General features: G+C 44.1%; 1 protein-coding gene across 1 annotated transcript in view; it reads right to left on the bottom strand.

The window, feature by feature from the left end:
* LOC124716823 (serine protease ami-like) overlaps positions 1-15,539 on the bottom strand; it is a 51,123-nt gene that overhangs the window by 8,377 nt on the left and 27,207 nt on the right. The window contains exon 3 of the mRNA XM_047243376.1: positions 2,840-2,981. Coding sequence (XP_047099332.1) covers positions 2,840-2,981 — 142 coding nt within the window. The remainder of the gene's footprint in view (positions 1-2,839; positions 2,982-15,539) is intronic.

Genomic DNA, 15,539 nt, shown 5'->3' with positions numbered 1-15,539 from the left:
AGAATGTGCTCGCCAGGGCAGCAGTCGAACATTTTCTGTATCCAGAAAGGCAACATGCGGTCGTGCATTATCCTGCTGAAATGTAGGGTTTCGCAGGGATCGAATGAAGGGTAGAGCCACGGATCGTAACACATCTGAAATGTAACGTCCACTGTTCAAAGTGCCGTCAGTGCAAACAAGAGGTGACCGAGACGTGTAACCAATGGCACCCCATACCATCACGCCGGGTGATACGCCAGTATGGCGATGGCGAATACACGATTCCAATGTGCGTTCACCGCGATGTCGCCAAACACGGATGCGACCATCATGATGCTGTAAACAGAACCTGGATTCATCCGAAAAAATGACGTTTTGCCATTCGTGCACCCAGGTTCGTCGTTGAGTACACCATCGCAGGCGCTCCTGTCTGTGATGCAGCGTCAAGGGTAACCGCAGCCAAGGTCTCCGAGCAGATAGTCCATGATGCTGCAAACGTCGTCGAACTGTTCGTGCAGATGGTTGTTGTCTTGCAAACGTCCCCATTTGTTGACTCAGGGATCGAGACGTGGCTGCACGATCCGTTACAGCCATGCGCATAAGATGCCTGTCATCTCGACTGCTAGTGATACGAGGCCGTTGGGATCCAGCACGGCGTTCCGTATTACACTCCTGAACCCACCGATTCCATATTCTGCTAACAGTCATTGGATCTCGACCAACGCGAGTAGTAATGTCGCGACACGATAAACCGCAATCGCGATAGGCTACAATCCGACCTTTATCAAAGTCGGAAACGTGATGGTACGCATTTCTCCTCCTTTCACGAGTCATCACAACAACGTTTTACCAGGCAACGCCGGTGATCTGCTGTTTGTGTATGAAAAATCGGTTGGAAACTTTCCTCATGTCAACACGTTGTAGGTGTCGACACCGTCTCCAACAATGTGTGAATGCTCTGAAAAGCTAATCATTTGCATATCAGAGCATCCTCTTCCTGTTGGTTAAATTTCGCGTCTGTAGCAATCTTCATGGTGTAGCAATTTTAATGGCCAGTAGTGTATATCCATTTGGTGGTTAGAAGTCGTATACAGTCCCAAGCTCTGGTGGATTATCTTTTAAAGGGTGTTTAATACACTGAAGCGCCAAAGAAACTGGTATAGGCTTGCGTATTCAAATGCAGTGATATGTAAATAGGCTGAATACAGTGCTGCGGTAGGCAACGCCTGTATAAGGCAACAAGTGTGTCAGCAGTTGTAAGATCGGTTACGGCTGATACAGATTTAAGTGAGTCTGAACGTGGTGTTACAGTCGGCGCACGAGCGATGGCACACAGTATCTCCGAGGCAGCAATGAAGTGGGGATTTTCCCGTACGAACATTTCAGGAGTGTACTGTGAATATTAAGAATCCTGTAAGACATCAAATCTCCACCATCGCTGCGACCGGAAAAACATCCTGCAAGAACGGGACCAACGATGACTAAAGAGGATCGTTCAACGTGACAGAAATCCAACCCTTCCGCAAATTGCTGCAGATTTCAATGCTGAGCTATCAACAATTATTAGAGTACGAACCATTCAACGAGACGTCATCGTTATGGACTTTCGGAGGCGAAGTCCCACTCGAGTATCTTTGATGACTGCGTGACACAAATCTTTACGCGTCGTCTGGGCCCGTCAGCACCGACATTGGATTGTTGATGACTGGAAATATGTTGCGTGGTCGAACGAGTCTCATTTGAAATTGTATGGAGCGGATGGACGTGTACGGGTATGGAGACAACCTCATGAATCCATGGACTCTGCATGACAGCAGGGGACTGTTCAAGCCGGTGGAGGCTCTGCAATGACGTGGGACGTGTGCAGCTGGAGTGATATGTGATCCCTCATATGTCTAAATACGACTCTGACAGGTGACACGTACGTAAGCATCCTGTCTGATCACCTGCATCCATTAATGTCCACTGCGAATTCCGACGGATTTGAGCAATTCCAGCAGGACAATGCGACACCCCACAAGTACAGAGCTGCTACAGAGTGGCCCCAGGAACGCTCTTCTGAGTTTGAACACTTCCGCTGGCCACCAAACTCCCCAGGTATGAACATTATTGAGCATATCTGTGATGCCTTGCAACGTGATGTTCAGAAGAGATCTCCAGCCCCTCGCACTCTTACGGATTTCTGGACAGCCCTGCTGGATCGATGGTGTGTTCCCTCCAGCACTACTTCCGATATTAGTCGAGTCTACGCCACGTCGCGCACTTCCGTGTGCTAGCTGGAACCCTACAGGATACCAGGCAGGGGTTCCAGTTTCTCTGATTCTTCAGTGTATAAAGGTAGACGGTTACTAAAATATTTCTTGTGTGTTAACTGTTGTATTTTATGCGTGTTGCAGAAATTTCTTTCCATATTGTTGTAAACTGCTCTGTACAGCTGGTCTCAGGCAGCCAGTTTTGGCATTCAGTGAGGGCCCAAAACTGGTAGCTCCAGCAACGAGAATCATTCCTTGAGTGCATTGTTGGAATGATTTAATTTCATGAGCTTCCATTTATAATTAGTTTCGTAAATGTTTTACGTAATAATTTTTTGAATTTAAGGTTCATTTCCTCTGGATTAGTCTGTTTAAGCACCTTACACTACTGCCCTGGGCGTTTATATCTACGGTTCTTCCCTGATTAATTCCGTGTTTCTATTTTCTCGCTTGCTCTTTGCATTACGCAGTTTTGTTGTGCTTGTTATTAGATGAAGTATGTAATTAATTTGAGTGGAGAAATGTGATCAAAGAACAGAGGAAGGTTGTTCTAAGGCTCATAGCAATTCGACAACACCCCCGGTGTATGAAGATGAAGTGATACTTACGTCGATACCAGGAAACCTGCAGTTGGGTCCGGGTTCCATCATGAAGCTGGCTCCCTTCTGGATCCCAGTCTCTGGCTTCAGGTCTTTGCCTCGCAAACCAAAACCAACGACGGTGCACCTCTCGTTGAAGTGTTCGGGGTACCTGCAGGTAGCAATGGTTCCCTTAAAACAATGGCTTTACGTCTAACTGAAACTTACGCAGAGCATCACTAGCAACTTAGTCGAATAAGTGTCTAATAGGTCGTCTACATCAACGTTACCTCCTTGAAAATAGTCCCCATTACATAGTATGCACTTATACCAGCGCTTTTTACAACACCCCAAAAAACTTCTCGATGTCGACCTTTGGCTCTTCCTTTAGCTCTGTCGGCAACACTTTTTTAATCTTATCTGTGCTTGAATATCGACGGGCGTTCAGGGTTTTCTTTATTTTTGGAAAAAGAAAAATGTAAAACGGGGTCATGTCTGGCTAGTACAGAGGCTGGGACATCACTACTGTATTGTCCTGGCCAAAAATTCGCGAACAAGCAACGAAGTGTGAGCATGTGTATTTACCGTGGTGAAGATGCCATAAATATTGATTCGCCCCAAATGCGGGAATTTTTTCAGATTTCTTTAAGTAAACGGCGCTGAACTCGAAAGCAGTTCTTCTTACTGACCTTTCGACATCGTCGCTAAAACTAATTTCTTTGGTCTTGGCGGTCCAGAACGTTTGTTCTGAAACGTTTAACCTTACTTTCGACAAGAATGTGGGAATTGTGAAGCAGCCTCGATGCAAAACACTTTTTGTTATTTATTTACTTATTTATTCCCCAAACTAGTTTTAGCTACAAATATAGCCATCGTCAGTGGGGTCTTTAAGGAGAGCAAGACGTCAAACAGGCCGACTTGGAGCAGGAGAGGCATCACAGGACATTTTAATTTCCATTGTCTATACTTTTACAAATAAATTCCTAAAACTTTGTCAGGAAGGATTCAGGATTCACACTCGCAGAAGTTCAAAAACATAGCAAAATACATTTTTTTTCATGTGAAATTTCATCTATTGGCTGCATTTGTTGCTACACGTACACTTTTCTTCATAAGTTTGAGACATTCTTCGGTAAATTTTGCACAGCGTACAAATAATACTTACAGATGTATGAAACTTTAGATTTTTCCAAAATCTATTAAAAACTTTGGTAAAAATTGAGACAATTAACAATAAAATTTGAGTTTTTTCTAAACATTTTTTCATAAATTAAATAATGGTTTGTATGCTGTGCAAAATTCGTCGAAGAATGTCTCTTACTTTTGAAGGAAAGTGTACCTATAGCAACAAATGTAGCCAATAGTAAGTGAAAAAATGCTGAAATATCACATGAAAAAAAAAATTTTATTATGGTTTAGAACTTCCACTGCTATGAGCGTGAATCCTGAATCCATCCTGGTCATGCTGACAAAGTTTTGTGAATTTGTTTGAAAAAGTATAGACAGTGGAAATTAAAATGTCCTGTGGTGCCTCTCCTGCTCCAAGTCAGCCCGTTTGACGTCCTACCCCCCTTAAATCTAAAACATGCAGATGACATGATGTATACGGAGAAAAGCAGCAACAGAAAAAGCACTGAAAATATGCTGCAAACAGCGACAACAATTCTTATAACCGTGTTGTTACGTGCAATAAATAAGGTAGTATGAAAGTATCCTTAAATACAATATTTAAAAAACAAACAGTGCAAATGTAATAATGCATTATAGTGCTTTATAACTATGCTATTTTCTTTATGTTTTAAAGAACCCACTGGTGATGGTGACATTTGTCGCTGAAACTAGCTTGGGAAATAAATAAGTAAATAAATAACTAAAAGCTTTTTGCATCAAGGCGGATTCACAATTCCCATATTGTTGTTTTTCTGTGCAAGCACGGACCAAGTGGAAGAGTTCCAAGATAAAGTTATTGTCTTAGTTTCAACGTTATAACCGTAAACACATCTTTCATCACTTGTTATGACAAGATTAATAAGTTCTACATCGTTGTTCGCTTAATCTAGCGACTGCAGAGCAACTTGTGTTCACCGCAGTTTTGTCCGAAATTGAGTAATTTTGAAACAAATTTTCCTGTCACACGTTTCGTACGCGAAACATCCGAGAACAATTCATGGGATGAGCCAGTTGATATAGATTTATCAACAATGACTTCTTTGGTTGTGATGGGGTAATTTTTCACAACCATTTATTTTAAATTTACTTCAATATTAATTCTTTGCTTTCGAATTCTTTGACATCAGCTGTATTTGTCATATACGAGGGTAATCCCAAAAGTAAGGTCTCCTATTTTTGTATAAGTACATAGACTTGTTTATTTCTACAATGGTTTACATCAGTTAACAGCTTGAACATTTAGCTATTTTTCGACATAATCACCATTTCTATCGATGCATTTTGGTAGATGCTGTGGCAGTTTTTGTATGCCCATGTCATACCAGCTCGCCGTCATGCTGTTTAGAAAGTGATGAACCTCTTCTTTCACCTCCTTCGTTGGAGCTGAATCGCTGGGACCACAATTAACGCTGACAGATACTGTGAGACTCTGATAAAACTCAAACGGGCAATTCAGAACGGGAGAAGAGGAATTTTGAGCAAGGGCGTACAGTGGAACACAATCACCCACCCATCCTATAGTCCTGACTTGGTGCCCAGTGACTATCACCTGTTCCCTAGGTTAAAACAACATTTGGCTGGAAAGCGATTCAGCTCCAACGATGAGGTGAAAGGAGAGGTTCATAACTTTCTGAACAGCACGGCGGCGAGCTGGTGTGACATGGGCATACAAAAACTGCCACAGCGTCCACAAAAATGCATCGACAGAAATGGTGATTATGTCGAAAAATAGCTAAATGCTGAAGTTGTAAACTGATGTAAACCATTGTAAAAATAAACAGGTCTATGTACTTATAAAAAAATAGACCTTACTTTTGGGATTACCCGCGTATCTATCACTCAATAGTGACATATGAAAATTTGTGCCGTACTGGGACTTAAACTCGGATTTCCCGCTTATGGCAAGCGGTCAGCGTAACCACTTCGGCTACCAGAGCACGATCCCTGGACCACCGCAGACATCTATACATCACACTTTCAACATCCGTAAATCACAGTCCACTAAATGTATCACCTGATGCCCGCAACATTACTTCCATTACAGCAACAGGGAGAATGAGAAACAACGAATTAAGACCAATGTTGTTATCGTCATATGCCTGCATCAGTTGCAATAATTACTTGTAGGTTTGATAGAACAGATTCTGTTGATGAACAACAGCTGCACAAGATACACTCTAAGATAAAAAAAGAAGGGCGCCACATGAAGAAATCATCCGAATGGAACGGAAATAGCTAGATGAGATGTACATCTACAGACAAACAAATGATTACAGTTTCAGGCAAATTGAGCAAGTCAATAATGTTTTGCCCCTTATGCAAGCAGCTATTCGGCTTGGACTGACTGATAGAGTTGTTGGATGTCATGAGGAATATCGTGCCAAAATTGTGTCCAGCTGGCACCTTAACATCGTCAAAAGCACAGGCTGACTGGAGGGTCCTGTACACAATGCTCGAAATGCTCTCAAGTTCGCTGGCCAAGTTATGGTTGCAGCAAACCAGAGGACAACCAGTAGAGAAACTCTCGCCGTCTGCGGTCGGGTGTTATCTTGCAAAAGTAAGCCCAGGATGGCTTCCTGTGAAGGGCAACAAATCGGGGCGAAGAATGTCGTCGACGTATCGCTGTGTTCTAAGAGTGCCTAGATTACAACCAAAGAGGTCCTGCTATGAGAGGAAATGGCACACCAGATGATCACTCCTGGTTGTTGGACCGTATGGTGGTCGATATTCAGGTTGGCTTCCCACTGCTGTCTGGGGCGTCTCGAGGCATGTCTTTGCTGGTCGTCAGGCCTCAGCTCAAAGCGGGACTCACCACTGAAGGTAATTCCACTCTAGTCAATGAAATTTCAAGTCAAAGACGTGTCTTGAGACCCCCTGGACAGCGGTGGAATACCAGCCTGTCACCTGACAACCAAGAGTGATGGTCCGAAGTGCCATTTCCTTTCACAGGACACCTTTGGTCGTCATCCAAGCCACCCTTACAGCCCAGCAGTACGTCTATCATGTTCTACTCCCTGTTCTGCTGTCTTCATGGCAAGCCGATGAAACGTCTCTGTGAAGTCGTTTCATAAGACGCTTGTCGAATTCGGTACAACGTATTCATTTTACTACCTGATTTTAGCTCAATTCATGAACTCTTCCAGAAAGACTGAGCACTCAAATAAGGCCTATTGATTATTACACGTGTGTTTTAATGTGGGTTTCGGTTTTGTTTTGTGGGAATCGCTGAATTGGTGATCGTCTGCTGGGAGCAGACAATGTTGCTTCTCGTTCAAAGGAGAGCACAGGATGACCGACTTAGGTTTCCAATACCTGAACAGAGAGGTTTACCCATCTTAGTCGAAGGCTGTTTTTGTGTGTGAGGTTGGTGACGGAGGGCTACCCCTCTGGTAGCTTCCGCTGCACGGGGAGCTAGGTAATCTCGAAAGAGAAAGGGGCACTCTTCGGTGAACGCTTGGTGAGTACGGATCGTAGCTCTTAAGGGGGGTTTCAGGTGATAGGACTCAGGTTGAGTTAGGACTTCGTTATGTTTAACTGGTGGAATACTTAAGAATTTGAGCTTAACTGAAGCGTGTGAAGCGAGTTATTTTTTTTAATGGTTTTTAATCTTATATTTTGTGGAAATTGCTCTTGTCTTTGTGTGTCGATTTTGTGCCACGTGTTTGGTAATCAATGACCCTTCTGGTTCACCACGGCACCGCAATAGGCTTTATTTTAACAGTTTGCTTGCTTAATGAGCCACAATTTCTGCAAGAATATCTGTTCTCTCGCCGGCCGGAGTGGCCGTGCGGTTAAAGGCGCTTCAGTCTGGAACCGCGTGGCCGCTACGGTCGCAGGTTCTAATCCTGCCTCGGGCATGGATGTGTGTGATGTCCTTAGGCTAGTTAGGTTTAAGTAGTTCTTAGTTCTAGGGGACTGATGACCACAGCAGTTAAGTCCCATAGTGCTCAGAGCCATTTGAACCATTTTTTCTGTTCTTTCGTGCGCTTTCTACAAAGCAGCACAACAGTTTGATCCCTAATGGACCACGTGCTCTAGTTCGGCCGTTTGCAAGCACCAAACGCAGTTAGTATGTTAAATAATTATCGCACAGCCTCGTGTATTGGTTAAACCTCTGTCCAGAATAGCGCATGAGTAGAATTGTAGTGCAAATCTCGCTTAGATATTTTTATAGTATTAATGCAAAGGAGATGATAGTATAATTGTCTCCCACCCCCGTCTTCTGTGTTTCTTCTTGCTGTAGTTAAATTGTGCTCTGTTTCATTCTCACTAATTCTTACTTAAATGTTTCTAGTCAGGCACCAGTTATGTGTAGTTAGGATGTGCAACCAAATTTAATTACAATAAGTAATCTACGTGAAAGATATATTCTTTGGTGTCGATCTTACCTCCTTACTCCGATTTCCAATCCTGAATTAATCAAGTTGCTTCATGCACGACATGGAGTGCTATTTATCAGGCCGCTTAAAGAAATTTGCGTACTTTTAATTAAATGATTAAAGTAATTAAACTAATAATTTTCCAGATCCATTTTTTCTAAATGGTTAGGAAGGGCTTGGGCTGGCGGCGAACCTGAATTTCTGAATTTTTATCATTATTAGTGTGAGAGAAGCAGCTAGAAATGCAAGATAACGTATATGGCTCGATGAGAAACGTCGTAAACATAGTAATAAATGGTTCAAATGGCTCTGAGCACTATGGGACTTAACATCTATGGTCATCAGTCCCCTAGAACTTAGAACTACTTAAACTTAACTAACCTAAGGACATCACACAACACCCAGTCATCACGAGGCAGAGAAAATCCCTGACCCCGTCGGGAATCGAACCCGGGAACCCGGGCGCGGGAAGCGAGAACGCTACCGCACGACCACGAGCTGCGGACAAACATAATAATACGTGACACCATCCTGGACTTATATTTCGGCTAGGTAACGTCCACCCACACACACGGCGAGAGTTTCTGCTGCTGGTCTTGCTGCTTGCCAACCTCTACCGGCCAGCTACGTCGACCGATCTCTCCCCAACGGAGAACGTCTGGATCGCTATGGGCAGTGCCGTCCAACCACCTAGGGCTTTTTGACGATGTATCGCGCCAGTAGGACAGGCTTGGGCACGATATCCCTATGGAGGCCATCCAGCTACACTATGAGTCAGCAACAAGCCGGATAACTGCTTCCATAAGGGCAAGAGGTTAACCAACACGTTACTGACTTGCTGAATTTGTGAAGGTGTTTCTCGTGAATAATTGATCCACTTTAGCAGAAATTCTAATCATTCGTTTGCCTGGCTGTTGATATACTTTCCGGGATGTGAGGTCGTGGTCCAAGAACTTTTCTGCTCCTTACGTTTCGTCCAGGACTGCGCTGGACTTCCTCAGAGGCACTGCTCCGCTGAGTCTTGCCGACTGACTGGTCGGGTGTTTTTTTTTTTTTTTACTTTATTGTCATTTTAACACCTGAACAATCAGGGGGCTGGCAGCGCCATGCTACGCCGCTCTTCAGCCATAGAGTTGACAATCACAGTACAAGAATGGAGAATGAAAAAGAACAGAGTGACGGGCAAAAAATAGTGGTCACAGCCACACAAAAAACACGGAGCCGTTCACACTCGACGAGAAAGACACTGAAAACACGTTGACACGGCGCACATAACACTGATGAATCCGATGGCACAAGTGAACGGAGAAGCGTGACGGCGGACACTAAAAACACTAAACGACGTCACACACACAAGACACAGATGGCGATGATCTCCGGCGCGCAAAAGTCCACGTAGCGTGTGCGAGTCCGGGGACCTGCCAAGAGGGGAAGAAGGGTGAGGGCGGGTGGAGAGGGTGGAGAGGGGAGAACAGAGATGCCAATGGCTGAGGAGAGGGGAGGAGGAGTAGAAGGACAGGGGAGGGGAGGCCCGGGGGAGAAGTGGGGAGAAGGGGAGGGGAGGGATGGAGGGTGCCCAAAGGAACAGATACAGGAAGAGGGAGGGAGGGTTAAAGTTGGTAGGAGGGGTAGATGGAGGAGAGGAGGACATCATCAGGGAAGGGGAGCTTACGGAAGCCACCTTTGGAGAGGGTAAGGAGGGTGGGGAGATGGAGACTGGGCGGGACGTGGGAATACAGGTGCGGCAGCAGGCGGGGGTGGGAGAGGATCGGGGAGACGAGCGGGTGAGGAGGATCGAGTATGCGGGAGGTGTACAGGATCCGTATCCTTTCAAGGAAAAGGAGGAGGTGGGGGAAGGGGATGAGATCGTACAGGATCCGCTTGCGGAGGGGATGGTCGGGTGTCTGAGAGTGGCTTATATATTGTGAGAAAGGGGGGCGTGGTTCAGGTGACACGTGATGAGCAGTGATAATCCATAGCAAAGATAAGGTTGACTATCGATTACCACCTTGTCAAAGATAAAAATTGTTAGCAATTTTGTAGAGCCACTGCCCATATATCGCTAAGTTTCATAGCCTCCTCTTTCCTATTAAAATTATCGTGATGTTTATAAATTTCGAAAGCTTCTCTATATAGCCGTGGATAGTAATTTAACGTTGTAGATAAAACTTCAGTATCCGAAAACTTCACTTGGTGGTTGCCATGTCACCCGTCGTGAAAGCCTTCATTCTACGTTCGTTTCCCTGTACATGTACATCTCATCTAGAGATTTCCATCCCATTTGAATAGTTCCTTCGATGCGGATGCGCGACCTGTTTTTTTGGTGCTAGAGTGTATTTAGAAAGTAATTCGCTGACTGCGATTTATACCTTGCACGGCTGATGTCGATCCCGCAGTCAGTGAACTGATTTGAAGGTATTTCATATGGATGTGGATTGTCAATAGTGAGTGTTCCTTGAGACATGCAAGTAAGTATTTTAGTTTTTTCCTCGATTTGATTGGGTGATTATGTGCCGTGGCATCTAGGGCGCTCGTCATCTTCAGTGTCTCAGGGACGTCTTCGAAAGGCTTACACCACTCGTAAATCTTGTTTTCTTTCTCACAAAACACCCACAAAGAGCAGTATTTGATAAGTCTAAAACTATATTGCACTTTATTCCGATATATTGCAAAACTTAATACAGGGTGGGGCAAATAAATGTGACACGGACGAGTGGCAGCGTTAACAGAGGAGGAAAAGACCTACATTTACTTGCAACAGCATGGAGCAACTGCCCCTACAGCCGGCCGAACCTTGGAGCACGTTTACACAATCCTCGCGGCTGGCAGAGTTGTTAGCAGAGGTCAGTGTGGTCGCGGCCCTTGCTGGACACCCACTTCACCTGACCTGCCAGTGTGCGATTCCTTTGTCTGAGGAGCCCTCAAGTCTAAGGTGTATCGCGACAATCACATAGCCTTCAAGAACTGCAGCAGAACATTCCGCATGAGACTGCAGCAATTCCAGCAGTTCAGCTTCGATCCGCCTTCAGCAGTTTGCTGACCAGGGCTCAGAAGTGCCATGAGATGAATGGTGGTAACTTTCAACATCTGCTGTAGTCAGGTTGGCATTGTATTTCCTTTCCTCTGCTGTGTTTGTTTGTGCCCTGGAAATCTGTTCTGCAGGCCACTTTTATTTGCCCAATCCTGAGGCGGCCGAGGTGGCCAAGCAGTTCTGGGCGCTACAGTCTGGAGCCGAGCGACCACTATGGTCGCAGGTTCGAATCCTGCCTCAGGCATGGATGTGTGTGATGTCCTTAGGTTAGTTAGGTTTAAGTAGTTCTAAGTTCTAGGGAAATGATGACTTCTGAAGATAAGTCCCACAGTGCTCAGAGGCTTTTGAACCCAATCCTGGAGAAATTATATGACAAATTTTATGCAAAATAAATAGTAGCCTCTACTACCAAAACAGTGTGGAGGTGGCAGCGAGCAGAATCAGTCTCCTTGTCACTCATTCGAAGAGCGAGTATCTGCTGACGAGCAGGACTCGTGTCTACTCTAGAGACCCTCTCAAGCCTCTGGTGATCGGAATCCGATCAGACAAAATGGTTCATAATTTCAAATACCTAGGTGTAATCTGTACTGATCCAACCTGTAGGACTTTTTTTTCCCGAAACTTGGAGTCTCCGAAAAAAGACTCAAATAATCTTATCGTTTTCGAGCGAAAAGTCTTAGGCAACATTTATGGTCTGGTACAAGACTCGATCACTGGAGAATGGAGAGCCCGGCATAATTGTGAACTGGATGAAATCTACAATAGACGCCTGGTGAGAAACGAGCAGTTAGTATGAGCAGAATATGTTGCTCGGATAGATAAACATCAGTGGCCTTTGAAATCTATGGATTTTCTCCCCTACGGCAGAAGACCTCCAGGAAGACCAATGAGAAGGTGGAGAGACGTAACCCATGAAGACTTGCAGATCGGCGGGGAGGGTGATTGGTTACAGATGGCACAAATACAGAATCCGGTGGAAGTAGAGCCTTGTAACTGCGCGTGTCCCTCTGGGCGTGATCACGTAAAGTAAGTAAATAACTAGTAAAACACACTGCCAGCACCAAAGAAAGATTGTCAAGGGACGGCAAATGTGAAGATAACCCTCACTCTGACTTCTTCCCACAGGGTCGAACGATTATTAAAGAGCACTACTCTTAGGTTCAACGCCATCTGCGTCAAGTAATCCGAAAAAAATGCCCTGATTTGCTACGAAACAATTCATGGATTTTGCAAGTTGGTAATGCACCTGCTCACACATCGTAGATTGTCCGTGAATTTTTGGCTAAAGACAATAAATACTGCAATGCCCCAGCCTCCATATTCTCCAGATGTGCCCCCATGAGACATTTTCCTGTTTCTACAAATGCCGGCAGCTGTGGCCGAGCGGTTCTAGGCGCTTCAGACCGGATCCGCGATGCTGCTACGGTCGCAGGTTCGAATCCTGCCTCGGGCATGGATGTGTGTGATGTCCTTAGGTTAGTTAGGTTTAAGTAGTTCTAAGTTCTAGGGGACTGATGACCTCAGATGTTAAGTCCCATAGTCCTCAGAGCCATTTGAACCATTTCCACAAATAAAGAAAATTTTGAAAGGCCGTCATTTTACAAACACAGATGAGATTAAAAACCCACTGCTGAGATTAAAAACCGTGGAAGCTATCCCAAAGACCGACTTCCATAAGTGTCTCAGGAATTGGGAAAGGCACTGGCATAAGTGCATGAGATCTAATGGGGACTAATTTGAAGGGCATAATGTTGATGTGGACGAGCAAATAAAATTCTTTTCAAAGATAAAAATTCCCGTTTTTGTCACTTTGTCCAGTGTTGCAGGTTCACAGTTTTATATGTCTGACGTGATATGAAATGGTTGAATAACCGACAAAAACTTTATCTTAAGTTTGTTTGTTATTAGTCAGCACAAAATGAAAACATATTTCCCCACTTCTGTACCATAACTGATCAAAAGTTTCTAAACACTTATTAGCGGACAACGGTATCGGTAACGCCAATTCTACGTCTTGAACTCTGCTGGGGACAATACAAGTGAGGAGTCTGAATTCTTCCCCAAGAGCCGAAACCAGAATAAATAGTGATTTTGGACAATGGGGTCTGGAGAACAGTTGAGGTGTTCCCACTGTGTTCACGAATGTCGTTGTCCACAAGCAGTTGCCTCACAGATGCTGCTTTATCACAGGTTGCACTGTCACCGTGATCGTCTACAAACTGTTCTTGTACTCCATGCAGTACACAATGTTCTTTACACCTTCTTCTTCTTCTTCTTCTTCTTCTTCTGCAGCCTATCTCAGTCCACTGCTGGATATAGGCCTCTTCCAAATTCTTCCATTGCCCTGGATTTTGAGCCACCTGCTATCATCGCGTTCCAGCCACCAGTTTCACGTCATCAACACTTCACTTTTGGTGTCTTCCAGTGCCTCTCTTGTCGTCTTATGGTCTCCAGTGAACTATTTTAGGGGTCAACCTGCTGCTTGCCGAGCTATGTGTGTGGGCTTTCAAACAATGACAATGAGTTAAATGAGGTGGCCCTCAACTACGTTCCCTCCGACTCAACGTTGCAATATTGTAAGTTTTTGCTGGTTTCGTTGTCTAGGGACTGGGGTACGTAGATTCCGCATTACAGGCCAAATACTGCTGAGTCTATAGTACACGATAAGAATACTCACATGAATCGAATGGTCGAAGGTTTCTATCACTTGGCAATTGCGAATTATGAAAGTAACATATAAATGTATAAATGAAATATTGCAATTAAATAATATATGCAGGTACTATCTTAACGACTTTAAATGATTAGTACGACAGTAGAAGTACTTTTGAGAAAGCGTTATATTTCTGCAAAACACTTATTGGTGTCGATGGTCCAGTAATTAAATAAAATGTAAGTTGAATAATCGGGAAACAATAGATTCCTACAGCACGTAATTAGTTATGAGCAACAACAAAACTCGCGAGATATTCATTTCTAAGCGCACGCTACCTCTTCACTGTACGAGCCACGGAAATCTCACAAGTGCACAAATCAGCACTACGAAATATTTCTATCTGCCGCGACCAAGCGCAAACCGCTCTACACTCCCAGTCTCTCTCGCGACCATGCGTCCCTCTCGCCATACCGCCCCCGCACTTCCCGTGTCCAGTGCCGTACTGTTCAGCACTGCCGCACTGACAGCACTACCCTGTCCTCTCTCGAAACCGATCGCTGTGATTGGCTAGAGCGCTCCCGCCCTGTCTTCAAGCCAACGTCCACTCACAAACATTATGAAACACATTCGAAATACTGGATCTACATTTAAATACTTGAAATTAAATAAATATTCCTACGGCTGGACCATAAACGCACTCTAACACACGTTATTAAATACATAAACAAATTAAATAAACATATATCAAAGGAATGGCAACAAAAGGCAGGCCAGTAGCCTAATGTCTCCGTGCTTTCTAAAATAGAGTAAATATTTAACCGATTTATTCATGAATAGTATATATCGGATATAAACAAAGACACAGATGCAAACTTATATTTATGAGCATGCTACTACCGTTTCTTCGTGTAACTGTGGAGTACTTATGGCCTGACGCGATCGATAGTAATCGGCCACTTTGACCTCCAATAACTCATGTACTGTTCAAGCTACATGCCTGTAATTCATACCAATTTAGGTTTACACTGACAGCTTTCTAAAGACACAGCGATCGACAAAATCTGATGGACTGTTAAATTTTGGAAAGTCGTTGCTGGGTGTTATTTGTATAATTTACCGTCAGATACTAAACTTAAAACTAATAGAGATATTGAAAATCTGATTACACCATCAGAATCGTCGTGCAAATAATAGTAATGTACATGTTTCTTTTTGAGGTATCATGATTCATTTAGCTACTATTAATTTCTATAGGAACTGTGAAATGTGTGCAGAACTATAGACCTATATCTCTAACGTCGATCAGTTGCAGAATTTTGGAACACGTATTGTGTTCGAGTATAATGACTTTTCTGGAGACTAGAAATCTACTCTGTAGGAATCAGCATGGGTTTCGAAAAAGACGGTCATGTGAAACCCAGCTCGCGCTATTCGTCCACGAGACTCAGAGGGCCATAGACACGGGTTCACAGGTAGATGCCGTGTTTCTTGACT

This window comes from Schistocerca piceifrons, chromosome 9 (genome assembly GCF_021461385.2).
Source record: "Schistocerca piceifrons isolate TAMUIC-IGC-003096 chromosome 9, iqSchPice1.1, whole genome shotgun sequence".
NCBI lineage: Eukaryota > Metazoa > Arthropoda > Insecta > Orthoptera > Acrididae > Schistocerca > Schistocerca piceifrons.
This window is presented reverse-complemented; position numbering and strand designations above follow the sequence as displayed.